This window comes from Abramis brama (genome assembly GCF_963993115.1).
Source record: "Abramis brama genome assembly, chromosome: 1".
Classification (NCBI taxonomy): domain Eukaryota; kingdom Metazoa; phylum Chordata; class Actinopteri; order Cypriniformes; family Leuciscidae; genus Abramis; species Abramis brama.
In genome coordinates, this window is record NC_139963.1 from 42,902,497 (window position 1) to 42,926,122 (window position 23,626).

Consider the following 23,626-nt stretch of genomic DNA (forward strand, 5'->3'; position numbering starts at 1 on the left):
GGAAGTACACAACTGCAGGAAATATATATATCGCACTTTGCAAGTGATTTTGGTCATTTTATTTAAAAAAAAATCTTACATATTGTAGCTTTAAACACCTTACATTTTGATTCTCTGTTAACTGTAGTAACAAACTGTCAGAATAATATACCCATTTGTTGACATTTAGCAAGAAACCTTATAATTTAGAAAATAAAATCTTATGTCAGAGGTTATGCCTACCTTCAACAATAAGGGTGTCCTCCCTTGAGATGTAGCCACACCCTCCAGTGTCATATTGCATCAACCAAAACCATTGTATCATTTAAAGAAATAGTGTATCTTTAATTAAAGGCCATTGTCATGCTCTTAAAGTGTTAACCCATTGAGCACAGTAAATCAAACTAAACGGCCCACTTTGCCTGCATTCACCCTACATTATTTTTAAGAGTGCATTTACTATTGGAAGCTATGGCCAAAAGGCCTCTGAAAAGACCAAGAAAAAAAAAAACATGGGAATGTTCAGGTTATGAAATATACTTTAATGTAGGACACATACAAAGAATACACAAGGAAAATCATGATTATCCTATTTGAATCTGCCCTTCCACCATATCCGACTCCCTCATCTTTGACTCTCAGTGCATTCCTCCACACTTTTTCTTGGGGGGCACTTCAGTCTTCTGCCACAGACTTGGAGTAGTAATACCAATCACACCGAGAGCAATTATCGGTCCAGCATTCCCACTGGGTTTACTCTCCTCATCTGAACCCATTCCCAGATCATCCTCCTTCTCATGAACCACCACCGCACGTCCCAGAATGGAATAAGGCCCAAAGAGCTTGGCGTCTGGAAGCGTCAGGAACTGCCTTATAACTCCTTTCTCGGAAGCAAAGTTGCCCAGGTCTCCAGGATGATGAGGGTGGTCAACGCCATTTGGATTATAATGAGGACCAACAGTGATGTAGCCTTGACTGAGGTCTCCATACTGATGGATGTGCATGGCACGCTCTTGACGATCGATGGCAGGCAAACCACGGAGGTTGATTTTCACTTCTAAATCTCCATTGGGGAAGACCTGCTTGAAGAGGATTTGCCCAAAGATCTTTGGCTGGTTACGTGGCAAATTGGGGCTGGGAGTTACTTCACAAGTGGCATAGATTGTGTTGTCGAACTCCACGACTTCCGGCTGTGGAGCTTCAGGCAAACAAACTGGAAGTTTGTGGAACTCTCCTCCTTGTATATGCAGCACCAGCAATATCAGAGGGAATATTAGGATGATTTTCTCCATGTTGATCTTGAAAGCCTACAATGAAGAGTGGATTCAGTGAAATCATGCCATTTGGTTTAAGAATGTAATATTTTTGATAAAAGGTCAAAGCGTTGTTGCAGGGAACTTTGAGTATGGAAGTTGCATTAGGTAAAATAGCACAACCAGATTAGTTTGCAACAGAAAACTATACAAGAACCCAGGCAGCAACCAGATCCGGCCCACATCTGGGCCGTGTGTAATCCATGTGTACCAGATGTGGGCCGACACCATGTTGCTGTCTAGAAAACTCTATAATTTATGGAGTAGAAATGGAGAAGAAACAAAAACAAGCCTAAACCAGCAAAGGTGCATTACCGTACAGCTGAAAAGTTGTCCTCAATCCGTGTGCAGCCTGAATATTGCAGTCACAAAAATACTACACCGCTTAATCCGTGTGCAGTCCTGACCTGGGGTTGAGAGAATGTTCCTTTTGGCTGCTCTTATAGGAACTCATGTTGAGCTACAAGTTAACCATGATAGTTTGTTAGTCACTAATTAAGTTCACCTGTGTTTCATTTAGCTCCCTTTGTTTGCCTGTTTATATAGCGCTCAGTTTATTCAGTTCTTTGTCTTGCATTGCACAATGTGTTCTCCAGTGTTTTGTGTTTATTAAAAGAAGTACTGCTATAGATTCCTCTTCTCTTCATTTGGTGGCTCATTTGTGACTCATTCATTCTTAGTGTACAATTCCACTTGACGTTCATGCTTGACACCACTTCTTATAGCAGATATTCATCAAACATAAGTGAATAGCTGACAGTTCTTCCTTTTCAAGAAACCATTTCTACAGACTCTGATGTACCAAGCCTATATTACACATGCAATTGGACTGTTATTTGCAGTTTTTTACAGATTTTGCAATACTTTTAACAATTTTCCAAAAACTCTCAACACAGTTAGCACTACATCTGTCTATGTAAGCTATACTATTAACACATTTCTTGTTGCTTTAACACGAAATGCATACAATTAACACAAATTTAAAATGCTTGAACTTCTTTTACACACAAGCTCAAACAAGACCAAAACAATGGATTTTTACTGCCAAATTTACCAATGCTTTAACACTGTATGCCTAAACCTAACCTTACAGGCTAAAGTCAAGGTAAACAGCTGTTTATATTGTGAATTGAAACACAAATATATCCCCTGCATTTTATCCTATTGTTACTGAGAAACAGCTGATTGAATTATGCAAATATATAAATCACAGCTGATTCCCATCTAGGAAACACACTCAGGTGTTGAGGTTCTTTCAATCGCATGACCATATGGTATACTGTAACCGTACATTCTATAAAGCACTCTGAGATGGGTCTTTTTTTTATTGAATTTCTGCAGCAAAAGACCTAAACCCAACAAAACAAAAATGTAGAGAGGCTTCAAAAGAAACTGCAGTGCAAAACACAATCTATGATCAATACAATATACTGTCTGTTGTATAAGGGCATACCTGACACGTATACAATAATGCAGTTTCTGTAATTCCATCTGATGTTAGTGTTTTTATGACATTGTGCTATGATTGACTAAATCTTCCTGTTGGACGGCTATGTTATTTGATTTTGAGACATGTTTGCAGTGTTTTGGTAGGCATAGTGCATTATTGTATTTAGAAAATTAGTGTTGGAGCTTAGTTTACAGTGTGTGATTTTGAGCATGAAATTAACTGTTTTGCCAATTGTGTGTTGTAGGTGTGTCGGTGCGTTATTGGTTTAGGAAATTTGTTAAAAGTATTGAAAAAATTGTCATAGCGATGGTAAAAAACTGTACTTGTCTTTGAAGGCAGAAGTAAAAATTTCTGAGGGAATGATTCCTCTATGGCACCGATGTTAAAATCCCCTTTTAGTAGACTGAATGCAGGTAAGGTGGGACACTTGTCATTTAGATACAGTACCTAGATGTTTATTTCTTTTTATTACTTTTGTTAACTTTAAGGTCCGACTTTAATATTTCATTTTGAATACAGTTGATGTGTGTTATTTGCAAGGTATATACCAATAAACATTTTGAGATCATGCACTCCAGACAAATTTCTTTTCAGGTAATGTGACCCATCCCTAATTTATCAAAAATGATCCTGGATCTTAAAAACACATGATTTATTAACACATCACACAAACATATTCCACAGCATATTTAACAGACCCAAAAGCACATAGATAGGCTATGATGAGTAATACTCATCAGTTCACTCAATGCATGTGTAAAGTTCAAAACAACTAGAACATGTTGTGTTAACACGAAATTTTATGAAATTTGAATATCAGATATCTTAATGAACTCTACAACATATTACAAATGGAACTACAACACATGCAACAACAAATAGGCTAACAAAAATTCAATAAGAGGAACATTTTAAATGGTAACCATATTGTAAAACTTTTTTTCTGTCTGTTTTCTCGAAACACTGTAGATGAACTTAATATACTTAATATTAATATACTTAAACTTAATATTGTGTCCATGTTTTAAAGCGTTATTTTCTGCATCTACATTTTAATAATAATAATAATAATAATAATAATTTGTTACATTTATATAGCGCTTTTCTGGGTACTCAACGTGCTTTACATGGAAGGGGGAATATCCTCAACCACCACCAATGTGCAGCATCCACCTGGATGATGCGACGGCAGCCATATTGGACCAGAACGCCCACCACACACACCAGCTTAATGGTGGAGAGGAGACAGTAATGAAGCCAATCAGTATAAGGGGATGATTAGGAGGCCATGATGGACAGAGGCCAAGGGGCAAATTTGGCCAGGATGCCGGGGTTACACCCCTACTCTTTTTCGAAGGACATCCTGGGATTTTTAATGACCACAGAGAGTCAGGAGCTCGGTTTAACGTCTCATTGGAAGGATGGTGCTCTTTGACAGTATAGTGTCCCGATCACTACGCTGGAGCGTTAGGTCCCACATAGACCACGGGTGAGCACCCCCTGCTGGCCTCACTAACACCTCTTCCAGCAGCAACCTGGTTTTCTCAGGAGGTCTCCCATCCAGGTACTAACCAGGCTTGCTAACCTCTTACAATAACAAAGGTGTAGGTTGATGACGCATAAGCGGAATTATGGAACTTGCCGAAGGATCTAATAATGTTTATGGATGAGTGAATACATTGATGTTTTTAACATGACTGTGGTATGAAGCAGGTCGCGATTGCCAATGAGAGACAGATATCAGAGCCACATGCGAGTCCCGCGGATATAAAGGAATAAGGACATTTCATTCTACCGATCTACCCGCAAGTGCTGAATTAATACTCACACATACCCCTTTTCCACCAGCATGAACCAGGTGCCAGTTCAGAGCCAGAGCTACAGTATTGCCAGTCCGGAGTTGGTTCGTCTGACGAGCTCTCTAAGATCCGGTTTGCCTTTCCACAAGGTCACTGTGTACATCTCATGTTGCCCAGCAACGCTATATAGCGTGGCAGCGCCAAACACAAACACACCAGGCTTGTTCGAGATGGTTCGGCTTCTCGCAGACCGATCGGCTCATGACATCAAAGCACTGCGAAAGCAATCCAAAAGCACAAGGACTCGTATGCTCTCCAAACACTCCCGCAGCTCCGATCGGTCCGTGCCGCTCCGATGCATCTCGAACAAGCCTTCCATCAACAATGGAGGTCGTTGCGTTACTATTGATGCTCATGGCTTTGCGAACCTACATCGGCATCCAAACACGGCGAATCCAACGTGTTCGTGCAGCTCGCCGTAACTTGCATAGACGGAGATTACAATCAAGCTGCTATTAGCTCGATTAGCTGCTATTTGAAAAATGGCGGTCACAAGTTTCTGTTCGTCTTGTTGGTCACGGTAACCCCGCCCCCAGCCCCTGACGCAAGCGGTTCTTACTTCTAGACCAGCAATGTTTTGGTGCTACTTAAGAGCCACTTTTCCTGGTTCAGAGCTGGTGCTCTGGGTGTCGAAAAACAAAGAACCCATTTGAAACTAGGCTCTAGCCGTGAACCAGCACCAGCACTGCCTTGGTGGAAAAGGGTTAACAAGTCAGTTTATTTGGCGAATTAAACTTGTGAGGTAACGCAGCGCAGTTTCACTTGGTCTACACTATCACACTAAACTGCATTTGAGTGTGTTGAAAGTTATAATGTTATTCTATGCGTTTGTTTGTCTGTATGAGACTAGCAGTAAGCTAGATGAACATTAGAATAACATACTGATCATATTCTAACATTTCATCATGTTGAGCTATATGACATTGATTAGTTTTATGTACATTTGCTCAACTGTCTAATAAAGTACATGCAAGACGTCTCTGTCAAGTCGAAGTTGGCGGCATCTCGAAAACACCACGCCGATATTGATCCTCGTTTTAGTTCTCCTTTTGTCCCAAAGTCTGCTTGCCATGGTCCACAATGGTTTGAACGAAACAACTCCATGAGCGTGCCGCTAGACGTAACGCAGTTGTCGCCATGGTTACTATGGCAGTACGAGCGGAAACCAGGGATAACGCGGATATTACGTCATTGACAGGCGACAAGTGAACATGGACGAGCCATTATTCGGGGTTCAAGCACGAAGTGCTAAAACCCTATTGTAATTGTTAGGGTTTTTATTATTCCGCCGTAAAACTGATCGTGCTGCCCAAACCGTCAATTCAATTCAATTCAATTCAAATTTATTTGTATAGCGCTTTTCACAATACATATTGTTTCAAAGCAGCTTTACAGAAAGTGCATGTCAGAAATGTACATAGAAAAATACAATTAGTAATCATGTATTAATTTAGGGCATAACATATCGCCAGCGTCGAGTCGTCTCTTCACGGGTGTTGGGGCATCTGTAGTTTCCATGAGAGGCTGGATACAAACTGGAGCTGACGATCTGTATTTACCTAACAACAGAAAAGCAGATGGGAAATAATTAGCGTAGCTGCTGTTCATAATATTAATGCATTCAATCTGATTCAACTGTAGTCTAAAAGGTAAGTATTATGTGAATGCTTGGATAAAGAGATGTGTCTTTAATCTAGTTTTAAACTGGAACAGTGAGTCTGAGCCTCGAACAATATCAGGAAGGCCATTCCAGAGTTTAGGAGCTAAATGTGAAAACGCCCTGGAGTCTTGAAAATGCTCTTAAATGCTGGAGTCTTGAAACTTGGCCAAATGGTAGTCCTCAATTTGGGGAGAACCTATCAAAGTATGACCCCGATTGGCCAATAGGTGGCGCTACAGCAAGCAAAAGTATGAAATTGCTCATAACTCCTAGACGGTTTGTGTATATTATATTGAATATTCATGATTATGTCAAAAACCTATTTTTGCGAACTAGACCTAGGCGTTTTCGCCCGATCGCAACCAAACCAGTCTAGGACAATTCTCTGGACTCTCTAGAACAATAATTATCAAAAAAAAGTTGAACTTTTGCATTTGGATGGCTAAAACAGGGTCATTTAGGGTCATTTATGTCTTTTTTATGCATTTGTGCTTAAAGGCCTTAAATGCTTGAACCCCAATAAATGCTGCTTGCAGCTTTAATTTAAAATTGGAATTTCTCTGAAATTAAAAATCTTTGGGAACTTTTGGGATACTGGAAGTACACAACTGCAGGAAATATATATATCGCACTTTGCAAGTGATTTTGGTCATTTTATTTAAAAAAAAATCTTACATATTGTAGCTTTAAACACCTTACATTTTGATTCTCTGTTAACTGTAGTAACAAACTGTCAGAATAATATACCCATTTGTTGACATTTAGCAAGAAACCTTATAATTTAGAAAATAAAATCTTATGTCAGAGGTTATGCCTACCTTCAACAATAAGGGTGTCCTCCCTTGAGATGTAGCCACACCCTCCAGTGTCATATTGCATCAACCAAAACCATTGTATCATTTAAAGAAATAGTGTATCTTTAATTAAAGGCCATTGTCATGCTCTTAAAGTGTTAACCCATTGAGCACAGTAAATCAAACTAAACGGCCCACTTTGCCTGCATTCACCCTACATTATTTTTAAGAGTGCATTTACTATTGGAAGCTATGGCCAAAAGGCCTCTGAAAAGACCAAGAAAAAAAAAAACATGGGAATGTTCAGGTTATGAAATATACTTTAATGTAGGACACATACAAAGAATACACAAGGAAAATCATGATTATCCTATTTGAATCTGCCCTTCCACCATATCCGACTCCCTCATCTTTGACTCTCAGTGCATTCCTCCACACTTTTTCTTGGGGGGCACTTCAGTCTTCTGCCACAGACTTGGAGTAGTAATACCAATCACACCGAGAGCAATTATCGGTCCAGCATTCCCACTGGGTTTACTCTCCTCATCTGAACCCATTCCCAGATCATCCTCCTTCTCATGAACCACCACCGCACGTCCCAGAATGGAATAAGGCCCAAAGAGCTTGGCGTCTGGAAGCGTCAGGAACTGCCTTATAACTCCTTTCTCGGAAGCAAAGTTGCCCAGGTCTCCAGGATGATGAGGGTGGTCAACGCCGTTTGGATTATAATGAGGACCAACAGTGATGTAGCCTTGACTGAGGTCTCCATACTGATGGATGTGCATGGCACGCTCTTGACGATCGATGGCAGGCAAACCACGGAGGTTGATTTTCACTTCTAAATCTCCATTGGGGAAGACCTGCTTGAAGAGGATTTGCCCAAAGATCTTTGGCTGGTTACGTGGCAAATTGGGGCTGGGAGTTACTTCACAAGTGGCATAGATTGTGTTGTCGAACTCCACGACTTCCGGCTGTGGAGCTTCAGGCAAACAAACTGGAAGTTTGTGGAACTCTCCTCCTTGTATATGCAGCACCAGCAATATCAGAGGGAATATTAGGATGATTTTCTCCATGTTGATCTTGAAAGCCTACAATGAAGAGTGGATTCAGTGAAATCATGCCATTTGGTTTAAGAATGTAATATTTTTGATAAAAGGTCAAAGCGTTGTTGCAGGGAACTTTGAGAATGGAAGTTGCATTAGGTAAAATAGCACAACCAGATTAGTTTGCAACGGAAAACTATACAAGAACCCAGGCAGCAACCAGATCCGGCCCACATCTGGGCCGTGTGTAATCCATGTGTACCAGATGTGGGCCGACACCATGTTGCTGTCTAGAAAACTCTATAATTTATGGAGTAGAAATGGAGAAGAAACAAAAACAAGCCTAAACCAGCAAAGGTGCATTACCGTACAGCTGAAAAGTTGTCCTCAATCCGTGTGCAGCCTGAATATTGCAGTCACAAAAATACTACACCGCTTAATCCGTGTGCAGTCCTGACCTGGGGTTGAGAGAATGTTCCTTTTGGCTGCTCTTATAGGAACTCATGTTGAGCTACAAGTTAACCATGATAGTTTGTTAGTCACTAATTAAGTTCACCTGTGTTTCATTTAGCTCCCTTTGTTTGCCTGTTTATATAGCGCTCAGTTTATTCAGTTCTTTGTCTTGCATTGCACAATGTGTTCTCCAGTGTTTTGTGTTTATTAAAAGAAGTACTGCTATAGATTCCTCTTCTCTTCATTTGGTGGCTCATTTGTGACTCATTCATTCTTAGTGTACAATTCCACTTGACGTTCATGCTTGACACCACTTCTTATAGCAGATATTCATCAAACATAAGTGAATAGCTGACAGTTCTTCCTTTTCAAGAAACCATTTCTACAGACTCTGATGTACCAAGCCTATATTACACATGCAATTGGACTGTTATTTGCAGTTTTTTACAGATTTTGCAATACTTTTAACAATTTTCCAAAAACTCTCAACACAGTTAGCACTACATCTGTCTATGTAAGCTATACTATTAACACATTTCTTGTTGCTTTAACACAAAATGCATACAATTAACACAAATTTAAAATGCTTGAACTTCTTTTACACACAAGCTCAAACAAGACCAAAACAATGGATTTTTACTGCCAAATTTACCAATGCTTTAACACTGTATGCCTAAACCTAACCTTACAGGCTAAAGTCAAGGTAAACAGCTGTTTATATTGTGAATTGAAACACAAATATATCCCCTGCATTTTATCCTATTGTTACTGAGAAACAGCTGATTGAATTATGCAAATATATAAATCACAGCTGATTCCCATCTAGGAAACACACTCAGGTGTTGAGTTTCTTTCAATCGCATGACCATATGGTATACTGTAACCGTACATTCTATAAAGCACTCTGAGATGGGTCTTTTTTTTTATTGAATTTCTGCAGCAAAAGACCTAAACCCAACAAAACAAAAATGTAGAGAGGCTTCAAAAGAAACTGCAGTGCAAAACACAATCTATGATCAATACAATATACTGTCTGTTGTATAAGGGCATACCTGACACGTATACAATAATGCAGTTTCTGTAATTCCATCTGATGTTAGTGTTTTTATGACATTGTGCTATGATTGACTAAATCTTCCTGTTGGACGGCTATGTTATTTGATTTTGAGACATGTTTGCAGTGTTTTGGTAGGCATAGTGCATTATTGTATTTAGAAAATTAGTGTTGGAGCTTAGTTTACAGTGTGTGATTTTGAGCATGAAATTAACTGTTTTGCCAATTGTGTGTTGTAGGTGTGTCGGTGCGTTATTGGTTTAGGAAATTTGTTAAAAGTATTGAAAAAATTGTCATAGCGATGGTAAAAAACTGTACTTGTCTTTGAAGGCAGAAGTAAAAATTTCTGAGGGAATGATTCCTCTATGGCACCGATGTTAAAATCCCCTTTTAGTAGACTGAATGCAGGTAAGGTGGGACACTTGTCATTTAGATACAGTACCTAGATGTTTATTTCTTTTTATTACTTTTGTTAACTTTAAGGTCCGACTTTAATATTTCATTTTGAATACAGTTGATGTGTGTTATTTGCAAGGTATATACCAATAAACATTTTGAGATCATGCACTCCAGACAAATTTCTTTTCAGGTAATGTGACCCATCCCTAATTTATCAAAAATGATCCTGGATCTTAAAAACACATGATTTATTAACACATCACACAAACATATTCCACAGCATATTTAACAGACCCAAAAGCACATAGATAGGCTATGATGAGTAATACTCATCAGTTCACTCAATGCATGTGTAAAGTTCAAAACAACTAGAACATGTTGTGTTAACACGAAATTTTATGAAATTTGAATATCAGATATCTTAATGAACTCTACAACATATTACAAATGGAACTACAACACATGCAACAACAAATAGGCTAACAAAAATTCAATAAGAGGAACATTTTAAATGGTAACCATATTGTAAAACTTTTTTTCTGTCTGTTTTCTCGAAACACTGTAGATGAACTTAATATACTTAATATTAATATACTTAAACTTAATATTGTGTCCATGTTTTAAAGCGTTATTTTCTGCATCTACATTTTAATAATAATAATAATAATAATAATAATTTGTTACATTTATATAGCGCTTTTCTGGGTACTCAACGTGCTTTACATGGAAGGGGGAATATCCTCAACCACCACCAATGTGCAGCATCCACCTGGATGATGCGACGGCAGCCATATTGGACCAGAACGCCCACCACACACACCAGCTTAATGGTGGAGAGGAGACAGTAATGAAGCCAATCAGTATAAGGGGATGATTAGGAGGCCATGATGGACAGAGGCCAAGGGGCAAATTTGGCCAGGATGCCGGGGTTACACCCCTACTCTTTTTCGAAGGACATCCTGGGATTTTTAATGACCACAGAGAGTCAGGAGCTCGGTTTAACGTCTCATTGGAAGGATGGTGCTCTTTGACAGTATAGTGTCCCGATCACTACGCTGGAGCGTTAGGTCCCACATAGACCACGGGTGAGCACCCCCTGCTGGCCTCACTAACACCTCTTCCAGCAGCAACCTGGTTTTCTCAGGAGGTCTCCCATCCAGGTACTAACCAGGCTTGCTAACCTCTTACAATAACAAAGGTGTAGGTTGATGACGCATAAGCGGAATTATGGAACTTGCCGAAGGATCTAATAATGTTTATGGATGAGTGAATACATTGATGTTTTTAACATGACTGTGGTATGAAGCAGGTCGCGATTGCCAATGAGAGACAGATATCAGAGCCACATGCGAGTCCCGCGGATATAAAGGAATAAGGACATTTCATTCTACCGATCTACCCGCAAGTGCTGAATTAATACTCACACATACCCCTTTTCCACCAGCATGAACCAGGTGCCAGTTCAGAGCCAGAGCTACAGTATTGCCAGTCCGGAGTTGGTTCGTCTGACGAGCTCTCTAAGATCCGGTTTGCCTTTCCACAAGGTCACTGTGTACATCTCATGTTGCCCAGCAACGCTATATAGCGTGGCAGCGCCAAACACAAACACACCAGGCTTGTTCGAGATGGTTCGGCTTCTCGCAGACCGATCGGCTCATGACATCAAAGCACTGCGAAAGCAATCCAAAAGCACAAGGACTCGTATGCTCTCCAAACACTCCCGCAGCTCCGATCGGTCCGTGCCGCTCCGATGCATCTCGAACAAGCCTTCCATCAACAATGGAGGTCGTTGCGTTACTATTGATGCTCATGGCTTTGCGAACCTACATCGGCATCCAAACACGGCGAATCCAACGTGTTCGTGCAGCTCGCCGTAACTTGCATAGACGGAGATTACAATCAAGCTGCTATTAGCTCGATTAGCTGCTATTTGAAAAATGGCGGTCACAAGTTTCTGTTCGTCTTGTTGGTCACGGTAACCCCGCCCCCAGCCCCTGACGCAAGCGGTTCTTACTTCTAGACCAGCAATGTTTTGGTGCTACTTAAGAGCCACTTTTCCTGGTTCAGAGCTGGTGCTCTGGGTGTCGAAAAACAAAGAACCCATTTGAAACTAGGCTCTAGCCGTGAACCAGCACCAGCACTGCCTTGGTGGAAAAGGGTTAACAAGTCAGTTTATTTGGCGAATTAAACTTGTGAGGTAACGCAGCGCAGTTTCACTTGGTCTACACTATCACACTAAACTGCATTTGAGTGTGTTGAAAGTTATAATGTTATTCTATGCGTTTGTTTGTCTGTATGAGACTAGCAGTAAGCTAGATGAACATTAGAATAACATACTGATCATATTCTAACATTTCATCATGTTGAGCTATATGACATTGATTAGTTTTATGTACATTTGCTCAACTGTCTAATAAAGTACATGCAAGACGTCTCTGTCAAGTCGAAGTTGGCGGCATCTCGAAAACACCACGCCGATATTGATCCTCGTTTTAGTTCTCCTTTTGTCCCAAAGTCTGCTTGCCATGGTCCACAATGGTTTGAACGAAACAACTCCATGAGCGTGCCGCTAGACGTAACGCAGTTGTCGCCATGGTTACTATGGCAGTACGAGCGGAAACCAGGGATAACGCGGATATTACGTCATTGACAGGCGACAAGTGAACATGGACGAGCCATTATTCGGGGTTCAAGCACGAAGTGCTAAAACCCTATTGTAATTGTTAGGGTTTTTATTATTCCGCCGTAAAACTGATCGTGCTGCCCAAACCGTCAATTCAATTCAATTCAATTCAAATTTATTTGTATAGCGCTTTTCACAATACATATTGTTTCAAAGCAGCTTTACAGAAAGTGCATGTCAGAAATGTACATAGAAAAATACAATTAGTAATCATGTATTAATTTAGGGCATAACATATCGCCAGCGTCGAGTCGTCTCTTCACGGGTGTTGGGGCATCTGTAGTTTCCATGAGAGGCTGGATACAAACTGGAGCTGACGATCTGTATTTACCTAACAACAGAAAAGCAGATGGGAAATAATTAGCGTAGCTGCTGTTCATAATATTAATGCATTCAATCTGATTCAACTGTAGTCTAAAAGGTAAGTATTATGTGAATGCTTGGATAAAGAGATGTGTCTTTAATCTAGTTTTAAACTGGAACAGTGAGTCTGAGCCTCGAACAATATCAGGAAGGCCATTCCAGAGTTTAGGAGCTAAATGTGAAAACGCCCTGGAGTCTTGAAAATGCTCTTAAATGCTGGAGTCTTGAAACTTGGCCAAATGGTAGTCCTCAATTTGGGGAGAACCTATCAAAGTATGACCCCGATTGGCCAATAGGTGGCGCTACAGCAAGCAAAAGTATGAAATTGCTCATAACTCCTAGACGGTTTGTGTATATTATATTGAATATTCATGATTATGTCAAAAACCTATTTTTGCGAACTAGACCTAGGCGTTTTCGCCCGATCGCAACCAAACCAGTCTAGGACAATTCTCTGGACTCTCTAGAACAATAATTATCAAAAAAAAGTTGAACTTTTGCATTTGGATGGCTAAAACAGGGTCATTTAGGGTCATTTATGTCTTTTTTATGCATTTGTGCTTAAAGGCCTTAAATGCTTGAACCCCAATAAATGCTGCTTGCAGCTTTAATTTAAAATTGGAATTTCTCTGAAATTAAAAATCTTTGGGAACTTTTGGGATACTGGAAGTACACAACTGCAGGAAATATATATATCGCACTTTGCAAGTGATTTTGGTCATTTTATTTAAAAAAAAATCTTACATATTGTAGCTTTAAACACCTTACATTTTGATTCTCTGTTAACTGTAGTAACAAACTGTCAGAATAATATACCCATTTGTTGACATTTAGCAAGAAACCTTATAATTTAGAAAATAAAATCTTATGTCAGAGGTTATGCCTACCTTCAACAATAAGGGTGTCCTCCCTTGAGATGTAGCCACACCCTCCAGTGTCATATTGCATCAACCAAAACCATTGTATCATTTAAAGAAATAGTGTATCTTTAATTAAAGGCCATTGTCATGCTCTTAAAGTGTTAACCCATTGAGCACAGTAAATCAAACTAAACGGCCCACTTTGCCTGCATTCACCCTACATTATTTTTAAGAGTGCATTTACTATTGGAAGCTATGGCCAAAAGGCCTCTGAAAAGACCAAGAAAAAAAAAAAACATGGGAATGTTCAGGTTATGAAATATACTTTAATGTAGGACACATACAAAGAATACACAAGGAAAATCATGATTATCCTATTTGAATCTGCCCTTCCACCATATCCGACTCCCTCATCTTTGACTCTCAGTGCATTCCTCCACACTTTTTCTTGGGGGGCACTTCAGTCTTCTGCCACAGACTTGGAGTAGTAATACCAATCACACCGAGAGCAATTATCGGTCCAGCATTCCCACTGGGTTTACTCTCCTCATCTGAACCCATTCCCAGATCATCCTCCTCATGAACCACCACCGCACGTCCCAGAATGGAATAAGGCCCAAAGAGCTTGGCGTCTGGAAGCGTCAGGAACTGCCTTATAACTCCTTTCTCGGAAGCAAAGTTGCCCAGGTCTCCAGGATGATGAGGGTGGTCAACGCCGTTTGGATTATAATGAGGACCAACAGTGATGTAGCCTTGACTGAGGTCTCCATACTGATGGATGTGCATGGCACGCTCTTGACGATCGATGGCAGGCAAACCACGGAGGTTGATTTTCACTTCTAAATCTCCATTGGGGAAGACCTGCTTGAAGAGGATTTGCCCAAAGATCTTTGGCTGGTTACGTGGCAAATTGGGGCTGGGAGTTACTTCACAAGTGGCATAGATTGTGTTGTCGAACTCCACGACTTCCGGCTGTGGAGCTTCAGGCAAACAAACTGGAAGTTTGTGGAACTCTCCTCCTTGTATATGCAGCACCAGCAATATCAGAGGGAATATTAGGATGATTTTCTCCATGTTGATCTTGAAAGCCTACAATGAAGAGTGGATTCAGTGAAATCATGCCATTTGGTTTAAGAATGTAATATTTTTGATAAAAGGTCAAAGCGTTGTTGCAGGGAACTTTGAGAATGGAAGTTGCATTAGGTAAAATAGCACAACCAGATTAGTTTGCAACGGAAAACTATACAAGAACCCAGGCAGCAACCAGATCCGGCCCACATCTGGGCCGTGTGTAATCCATGTGTACCAGATGTGGGCCGACACCATGTTGCTGTCTAGAAAACTCTATAATTTATGGAGTAGAAATGGAGAAGAAACAAAAACAAGCCTAAACCAGCAAAGGTGCATTACCGTACAGCTGAAAAGTTGTCCTCAATCCGTGTGCAGCCTGAATATTGCAGTCACAAAAATACTACACCGCTTAATCCGTGTGCAGTCCTGACCTGGGGTTGAGAGAATGTTCCTTTTGGCTGCTCTTATAGGAACTCATGTTGAGCTACAAGTTAACCATGATAGTTTGTTAGTCACTAATTAAGTTCACCTGTGTTTCATTTAGCTCCCTTTGTTTGCCTGTTTATATAGCGCTCAGTTTATTCAGTTCTTTGTCTTGCATTGCACAATGTGTTCTCCAGTGTTTTGTGTTTATTAAAAGAAGTACTGCTATAGATTCCTCTTCTCTTCATTTGGTGGCTCATTTGTGACTCATTCATTCTTAGTGTACAATTCCACTTGACGTTCATGCTTGACACCACTTCTTATAGCAGATATTCATCAAACATAAGTGAATAGCTGACAGTTCTTCCTTTTCAAGAAACCATTTCTACAGACTCTGATGTACCAAGCCTATATTACACATGCAATTGGACTGTTATTTGCAGTTTTTTACAGATTTTGCAATACTTTTAACAATTTTCCAAAAACTCTCAACACAGTTAGCACTACATCTGTCTATGTAAGCTATACTATTAACACATTTCTTGTTGCTTTAACACAAAATGCATACAATTAACACAAATTTAAAATGCTTGAACTTCTTTTACACACAAGCTCAAACAAGACCAAAACAATGGATTTTTACTGCCAAATTTACCAATGCTTTAACACTGTATGCCTAAACCTAACCTTACAGGCTAAAGTCAAGGTAAACAGCTGTTTATATTGTGAATTGAAACACAAATATATCCCCTGCATTTTATCCTATTGTTACTGAGAAACAGCTGATTGAATTATGCAAATATATAAATCACAGCTGATTCCCATCTAGGAAACACACTCAGGTGTTGAGGTTCTTTCAATCGCATGACCATATGGTATACTGTAACCGTACATTCTATAAAGCACTCTGAGATGGGTCTTTTTTTTATTGAATTTCTGCAGCAAAAGACCTAAACCCAACAAAACAAAAATGTAGAGAGGCTTCAAAAGAAACTGCAGTGCAAAACACAATCTATGATCAATACAATATACTGTCTGTTGTATAAGGGCATACCTGACACGTATACAATAATGCAGTTTCTGTAATTCCATCTGATGTTAGTGTTTTTATGACATTGTGCTATGATTGACTAAATCTTCCTGTTGGACGGCTATGTTATTTGATTTTGAGACATGTTTGCAGTGTTTTGGTAGGCATAGTGCATTATTGTATTTAGAAAATTAGTGTTGGAGCTTAGTTTACAGTGTGTGATTTTGAGCATGAAATTAACTGTTTTGCCAATTGTGTGTTGTAGGTGTGTCGGTGCGTTATTGGTTTAGGAAATTTGTTAAAAGTATTGAAAAAATTGTCATAGCGATGGTAAAAAACTGTACTTGTCTTTGAAGGCAGAAGTAAAAATTTCTGAGGGAATGATTCCTCTATGGCACCGATGTTAAAATCCCCTTTTAGTAGACTGAATGCAGGTAAGGTGGGACACTTGTCATTTAGATACAGTACCTAGATGTTTATTTCTTTTTATTACTTTTGTTAACTTTAAGGTCCGACTTTAATATTTCATTTTGAATACAGTTGATGTGTGTTATTTGCAAGGTATATACCAATAAACATTTTGAGATCATGCACTCCAGACAAATTTCTTTTCAGGTAATGTGACCCATCCCTAATTTATCAAAAATGATCCTGGATCTTAAAAACACATGATTTATTAACACATCACACAAACATATTCCACAGCATATTTAACAGACCCAAAAGCACATAGATAGGCTATGATGAGTAATACTCATCAGTTCACTCAATGCATGTGTAAAGTTCAAAACAACTAGAACATGTTGTGTTAACACGAAATTTTATGAAATTTGAATATCAGATATCTTAATGAACTCTACAACATATTACAAATGGAACTACAACACATGCAACAACAAATAGGCTAACAAAAATTCAATAAGAGGAACATTTTAAATGGTAACCATATTGTAAAACTTTTTTTCTGTCTGTTTTCTCGAAACACTGTAGATGAACTTAATATACTTAATATTAATATACTTAAACTTAATATTGTGTCCATGTTTTAAAGCGTTATTTTCTGCATCTACATTTTAATAATAATAATAATAATAATAATAATTTGTTACATTTATATAGCGCTTTTCTGGGTACTCAACGTGCTTTACATGGAAGGGGGAATATCCTCAACCACCACCAATGTGCAGCATCCACCTGGATGATGCGACGGCAGCCATATTGGACCAGAACGCCCACCACACACACCAGCTTAATGGTGGAGAGGAGACAGTAATGAAGCCAATCAGTATAAGGGGATGATTAGGAGGCCATGATGGACAGAGGCCAAGGGGCAAATTTGGCCAGGATGCCGGGGTTACACCCCTACTCTTTTTCGAAGGACATCCTGGGATTTTTAATGACCACAGAGAGTCAGGAGCTCGGTTTAACGTCTCATTGGAAGGATGGTGCTCTTTGACAGTATAGTGTCCCGATCACTACGCTGGAGCGTTAGGTCCCACATAGACCACGGGTGAGCACCCCCTGCTGGCCTCACTAACACCTCTTCCAGCAGCAACCTGGTTTTCTCAGGAGGTCTCCCATCCAGGTACTAACCAGGCTTGCTAACCTCTTACAATAACAAAGGTGTAGGTTGATGACGCATAAGCGGAATTATGGAACTTGCCGAAGGATCTAATAATGTTTATGGATGAGTGAATACATTGATGTTTTTAACATGACTGTGGTATGAAGCAGGTCGCGATTGCCAATGAGAGACAGATATCAGAGCCACATGCGAGTCCCGCGGATATAAAGGAATAAGGACATTTCATTCTACCGATCTACCCGCAAGTGCTGAATTAATACTCACACATACCCCTTTTCCACCAGCATGAACCAGGTGCCAGTTCAGAGCCAGAGCTACAGTATTGCCAGTCCGGAGTTGGTTCGTCTGACGAGCTCTCTAAGATCCGGTTTGCCTTTCCACAAGGTCACTGTGTACATCTCATGTTGCCCAGCAACGCTATATAGCGTGGCAGCGCCAAACACAAACACACCAGGCTTGTTCGAGATGGTTCGGCTTCTCGCAGACCGATCGGCTCATGACATCAAAGCACTGCGAAAGCAATCCAAAAGCACAAGGACTCGTATGCTCTCCAAACACTCCCGCAGCTCCGATCGGTCCGTGCCGCTCCGATGCATCTCGAACAAGCCTTCCATCAACAATGGAGGTCGTTGCGTTACTATTGATGCTCATGGCTTTGCGAACCTACATCGGCATCCAAACACGGCGAATCCAACGTGTTCGTGCAGCTCGCCGTAACTTGCATAGACGGAGATTACAATCAAGCTGCTATTAGCTCGATTAGCTGCTATTTGAAAAATGGCGGTCACAAGTTTCTGTTCGTCTTGTTGGTCACGGTAACCCCGCCCCCAGCCCCTGACGCAAGCGGTTCTTACTTCTAGACCAGCAATGTTTTGGTGCTACTTAAGAGCCACTTTTCCTGGTTCAGAGCTGGTGCTCTGGGTGTCGAAAAACAAAGAACCCATTTGAAACTAGGCTCTAGCCGTGAACCAGCACCAGCACTGCCTTGGTGGAAAAGGGTTAACAAGTCAGTTTATTTGGCGAATTAAACTTGTGAGGTAACGCAGCGCAGTTTCACTTGGTCTACACTATCACACTAAACTGCATTTGAGTGTGTTGAAAGTTATAATGTTATTCTATGCGTTTGTTTGTCTGTATGAGACTAGCAGTAAGCTAGATGAACATTAGAATAACATACTGATCATATTCTAACATTTCATCATGTTGAGCTATATGACATTGATTAGTTTTATGTACATTTGCTCAACTGTCTAATAAAGTACATGCAAGACGTCTCTGTCAAGTCGAAGTTGGCGGCATCTCGAAAACACCACGCCGATATTGATCCTCGTTTTAGTTCTCCTTTTGTCCCAAAGTCTGCTTGCCATGGTCCACAATGGTTTGAACGAAACAACTCCATGAGCGTGCCGCTAGACGTAACGCAGTTGTCGCCATGGTTACTATGGCAGTACGAGCGGAAACCAGGGATAACGCGGATATTACGTCATTGACAGGCGACAAGTGAACATGGACGAGCCATTATTCGGGGTTCAAGCACGAAGTGCTAAAACCCTATTGTAATTGTTAGGGTTTTTATTATTCCGCCGTAAAACTGATCGTGCTGCCCAAACCGTCAATTCAATTCAATTCAATTCAAATTTATTTGTATAGCGCTTTTCACAATACATATTGTTTCAAAGCAGCTTTACAGAAAGTGCATGTCAGAAATGTACATAGAAAAATACAATTAGTAATCATGTATTAATTTAGGGCATAACATATCGCCAGCGTCGAGTCGTCTCTTCACGGGTGTTGGGGCATCTGTAGTTTCCATGAGAGGCTGGATACAAACTGGAGCTGACGATCTGTATTTACCTAACAACAGAAAAGCAGATGGGAAATAATTAGCGTAGCTGCTGTTCATAATATTAATGCATTCAATCTGATTCAACTGTAGTCTAAAAGGTAAGTATTATGTGAATGCTTGGATAAAGAGATGTGTCTTTAATCTAGTTTTAAACTGGAACAGTGAGTCTGAGCCTCGAACAATATCAGGAAGGCCATTCCAGAGTTTAGGAGCTAAATGTGAAAATGCCTGGAGTCTTGAAAATGCTCTTAAATGCTGGAGTCTTGAAACTTGGCCAAATGGTAGTCCTCAATTTGGGGAGAACCTATCAAAGTATGACCCCGATTGGCCAATAGGTGGCGCTACAGCAAGCAAAAGTATGAAATTGCTCATAACTCCTAGACGGTTTGTGTATATTATATTGAATATTCATGATTATGTCAAAAACCTATTTTTGCGAACTAGACCTAGGCGTTTTCGCCCGATCGCAACCAAACCAGTCTAGGACAATTCTCTGGACTCTCTAGAACAATAATTATCAAAAAAAAGTTGAACTTTTGCATTTGGATGGCTAAAACAGGGTCATTTAGGGTCATTTATGTCTTTTTTATGCATTTGTGCTTAAAGGCCTTAAATGCTTGAACCCCAATAAATGCTGCTTGCAGCTTTAATTTAAAATTGGAATTTCTCTGAAATTAAAAATCTTTGGGAACTTTTGGGATACTGGAAGTACACAACTGCAGGAAATATATATGTCGCACTTTGCAAGTGATTTTGGTCATTTTATTTAAAAAAAAATCTTACATATTGTAGCTTTAAACACCTTACATTTTGATTCTCTGTTAACTGTAGTAACAAACTGTCAGAATAATATACCCATTTGATGACATTTAGCAAGAAACCTTATAATTTAGAAAATAAAATCTTATGTCAGAGGTTATGCCTACCTTCAACAATAAGGGTGTCCTCCCTTGAGATGTAGCCACACCCTCCAGTGTCATATTGCATCAACCAAAACCATTGTATCATTTAAAGAAATAGTGTATCTTTAATTAAAGGCCATTGTCATGCTCTTAAAGTGTTAACCCATTGAGCACAGTAAATCAAACTAAACGGCCCACTTTGCCTGCATTCACCCTACATTATTTTTAAGAGTGCATTTACTATTGGAAGCTATGGCCAAAAGGCCTCTGAAAAGACCAAGAAAAAAAAAAAACATGGGAATGTTCAGGTTATGAAATATACTTTAATGTAGGACACATACAAAGAATACACAAGGAAAATCATGATTATCCTATTTGAATCTGCCCTTCCACCATATCCGACTCCCTCATCTTTGACTCTCAGTGCATTCCTCCACACTTTTTCTTGGGGGGCACTTCAGTCTTCTGCCACAGACTTGGAGTAGTAATACCAATCACACCGAGAGCAATTATCGGTCCAGCATTCCCACTGGGTTTACTCTCCTCATCTGAACCCATTCCCAGATCATCCTCCTTCTCATGAACCACCACCGCACGTCCCAGAATGGAATAAGGCCCAAAGAGCTTGGCGTCTGGAAGCGTCAGGAACTGCCTTATAACTCCTTTCTCGGAAGCAAAGTTGCCCAGGTCTCCAGGATGATGAGGGTGGTCAACGCCGTTTGGATTATAATGAGGACCAACAGTGATGTAGCCTTGACTGAGGTCTCCATACTGATGGATGTGCATGGCACGCTCTTGACGATCGATGGCAGGCAAACCACGGAGGTTGATTTTCACTTCTAAATCTCCATTGGGGAAGACCTGCTTGAAGAGGATTTGCCCAAAGATCTTTGGCTGGTTACGTGGCAAATTGGGGCTGGGAGTTACTTCACAAGTGGCATAGATTGTGTTGTCGAACTCCACGACTTCCGGCTGTGGAGCTTCAGGCAAACAAACTGGAAGTTTGTGGAACTCTCCTCCTTGTATATGCAGCACCAGCAATATCAGAGGGAATATTAGGATGATTTTCTCCATGTTGATCTTGAAAGCCTACAATGAAGAGTGGATTCAGTGAAATCATGCCATTTGGTTTAAGAATGTAATATTTTTGATAAAAGGTCAAAGCGTTGTTGCAGGGAACTTTGAGAATGGAAGTTGCATTAGGTAAAATAGCACAACCAGATTAGTTTGCAACGGAAAACTATACAAGAACCCAGGCAGCAACCAGATCCGGCCCACATCTGGGCCGTGTGTAATCCATGTGTACCAGATGTGGGCCGACACCATGTTGCTGTCTAGAAAACTCTATAATTTATGGAGTAGAAATGGAGAAGAAACAAAAACAAGCCTAAACCAGCAAAGGTGCATTACCGTACAGCTGAAAAGTTGTCCTCAATCCGTGTGCAGCCTGAATATTGCAGTCACAAAAATACTACACCGCTTAATCCGTGTGCAGTCCTGACCTGGGGTTGAGAGAATGTTCCTTTTGGCTGCTCTTATAGGAACTCATGTTGAGCTACAAGTTAACCATGATAGTTTGTTAGTCACTAATTAAGTTCACCTGTGTTTCATTTAGCTCCCTTTGTTTGCCTGTTTATATAGCGCTCAGTTTATTCAGTTCTTTGTCTTGCATTGCACAATGTGTTCTCCAGTGTTTTGTGTTTATTAAAAGAAGTACTGCTATAGATTCCTCTTCTCTTCATTTGGTGGCTCATTTGTGACTCATTCATTCTTAGTGTACAATTCCACTTGACGTTCATGCTTGACACCACTTCTTATAGCAGATATTCATCAAACATAAGTGAATAGCTGACAGTTCTTCCTTTTCAAGAAACCATTTCTACAGACTCTGATGTACCAAGCCTATATTACACATGCAATTGGACTGTTATTTGCAGTTTTTTACAGATTTTGCAATACTTTTAACAATTTTCCAAAAACTCTCAACACAGTTAGCACTACATCTGTCTATGTAAGCTATACTATTAACACATTTCTTGTTGCTTTAACACAAAATGCATACAATTAACACAAATTTAAAATGCTTGAACTTCTTTTACACACAAGCTCAAACAAGACCAAAACAATGGATTTTTACTGCCAAATTTACCAATGCTTTAACACTGTATGCCTAAACCTAACCTTACAGGCTAAAGTCAAGGTAAACAGCTGTTTATATTGTGAATTGAAACACACATATATCCCCTGCATTTTATCCTATTGTTACTGAGAAACAGCTGATTGAATTATGCAAATATATAAATCACAGCTGATTCCCATCTAGGAAACACACTCAGGTGTTGAGTTTCTTTCAATCGCATGACCATATGGTATACTGTAACCGTACATTCTATAAAGCACTCTGAGATGGGTCTTTTTTTTTATTGAATTTCTGCAGCAAAAGACCTAAACCCAACAAAACAAAAATGTAGAGAGGCTTCAAAAGAAACTGCAGTGCAAAACACAATCTATGATCAATACAATATACTGTCTGTTGTATAAGGGCATACCTGACACGTATACAATAATGCAGTTTCTGTAATTCCATCTGATGTTAGTGTTTTTATGACATTGTGCTATGATTGACTAAATCTTCCTGTTGGACGGCTATGTTATTTGATTTTGAGACATGTTTGCAGTGTTTTGGTAGGCATAGTGCATTATTGTATTTAGAAAATTAGTGTTGGAGCTTAGTTTACAGTGTGTGATTTTGAGCATGAAATTAACTGTTTTGCCAATTGTGTGTTGTAGGTGTGTCGGTGCGTTATTGGTTTAGGAAATTTGTTAAAAGTATTGAAAAAATTGTCATAGCGATGGTAA

At 39.8% G+C, this 23,626-nt stretch overlaps 4 protein-coding genes across 8 annotated transcripts; all 4 read right to left on the bottom strand.

Moving 5' to 3' along the window:
* Nucleotides 1-163: 163 nt before the first annotated feature.
* On the bottom strand, nucleotides 164-1,745 carry LOC311079362 (extracellular superoxide dismutase [Cu-Zn]-like). 2 transcript variants are annotated; one of them, XM_084108672.1, is made up of 2 exons: nucleotides 1,613-1,670; nucleotides 164-1,286 (listed from the first exon to the last, which is right to left on the bottom strand). In XM_084108672.1, the coding sequence occupies exon 2, from the start codon at nucleotides 1,269-1,271 to the stop codon at nucleotides 618-620; it is 654 nt and encodes a 217-aa protein (XP_083964798.1). In that variant the 5' UTR covers nucleotides 1,272-1,286; nucleotides 1,613-1,670; the 3' UTR covers nucleotides 164-617. The 2 variants fall into 2 exon arrangements, with proteins under 2 accessions (XP_083964798.1, XP_083964797.1); XM_084108671.1 differs by having other exon boundaries at nucleotides 165-1,286; nucleotides 1,608-1,745.
* A 5,590-nt stretch (nucleotides 1,746-7,335) lies between these two features.
* On the bottom strand, nucleotides 7,336-8,663 carry LOC311068131 (extracellular superoxide dismutase [Cu-Zn]-like). Of its 2 annotated transcripts, none has more exons than XM_084090385.1 (2): nucleotides 8,465-8,663; nucleotides 7,336-8,143 (listed from the first exon to the last, which is right to left on the bottom strand). In XM_084090385.1, exon 2 carries the CDS (start codon nucleotides 8,126-8,128, stop codon nucleotides 7,475-7,477), a length of 654 nt encoding a protein of 217 aa, XP_083946511.1. In that variant the 5' UTR covers nucleotides 8,129-8,143; nucleotides 8,465-8,663; the 3' UTR covers nucleotides 7,336-7,474. The 2 variants fall into 2 exon arrangements, with proteins under 2 accessions (XP_083946511.1, XP_083946512.1); XM_084090386.1 differs by having other exon boundaries at nucleotides 8,470-8,564.
* A 5,214-nt stretch (nucleotides 8,664-13,877) lies between these two features.
* LOC311097095 (extracellular superoxide dismutase [Cu-Zn]-like) lies at nucleotides 13,878-15,458 on the bottom strand. Of its 2 annotated transcripts, none has more exons than XM_084136559.1 (2): nucleotides 15,326-15,383; nucleotides 13,878-14,999 (listed from the first exon to the last, which is right to left on the bottom strand). In XM_084136559.1, exon 2 carries the CDS (start codon nucleotides 14,982-14,984, stop codon nucleotides 14,334-14,336), a length of 651 nt encoding a protein of 216 aa, XP_083992685.1. In that variant the 5' UTR covers nucleotides 14,985-14,999; nucleotides 15,326-15,383; the 3' UTR covers nucleotides 13,878-14,333. The 2 variants fall into 2 exon arrangements, with proteins under 2 accessions (XP_083992685.1, XP_083992684.1); XM_084136558.1 differs by having other exon boundaries at nucleotides 13,879-14,999; nucleotides 15,321-15,458.
* A 5,596-nt stretch (nucleotides 15,459-21,054) lies between these two features.
* Nucleotides 21,055-22,376, bottom strand: LOC311094082 (extracellular superoxide dismutase [Cu-Zn]-like). 2 transcript variants are annotated; one of them, XM_084131823.1, is made up of 2 exons: nucleotides 22,178-22,376; nucleotides 21,055-21,856 (listed from the first exon to the last, which is right to left on the bottom strand). In XM_084131823.1, exon 2 carries the CDS (start codon nucleotides 21,839-21,841, stop codon nucleotides 21,188-21,190), a length of 654 nt encoding a protein of 217 aa, XP_083987949.1. In that variant the 5' UTR covers nucleotides 21,842-21,856; nucleotides 22,178-22,376; the 3' UTR covers nucleotides 21,055-21,187. The 2 variants fall into 2 exon arrangements, with proteins under 2 accessions (XP_083987949.1, XP_083987950.1); XM_084131824.1 differs by having other exon boundaries at nucleotides 22,183-22,277.
* Between the last annotated feature and the right edge of the window lie 1,250 nt (nucleotides 22,377-23,626).

Bases quoted from the DNA above. Each gene is read 5' to 3' on its own strand.
- LOC311079362 (XM_084108672.1), bottom strand. From the start codon at position 1,271: ATGGAGAAAATCATCCTAATATTCCCTCTGATATTGCTGGTGCTGCAT.
- LOC311068131 (XM_084090385.1), bottom strand. From the start codon at position 8,128: ATGGAGAAAATCATCCTAATATTCCCTCTGATATTGCTGGTGCTGCAT.
- LOC311097095 (XM_084136559.1), bottom strand. From the start codon at position 14,984: ATGGAGAAAATCATCCTAATATTCCCTCTGATATTGCTGGTGCTGCAT.
- LOC311094082 (XM_084131823.1), bottom strand. From the start codon at position 21,841: ATGGAGAAAATCATCCTAATATTCCCTCTGATATTGCTGGTGCTGCAT.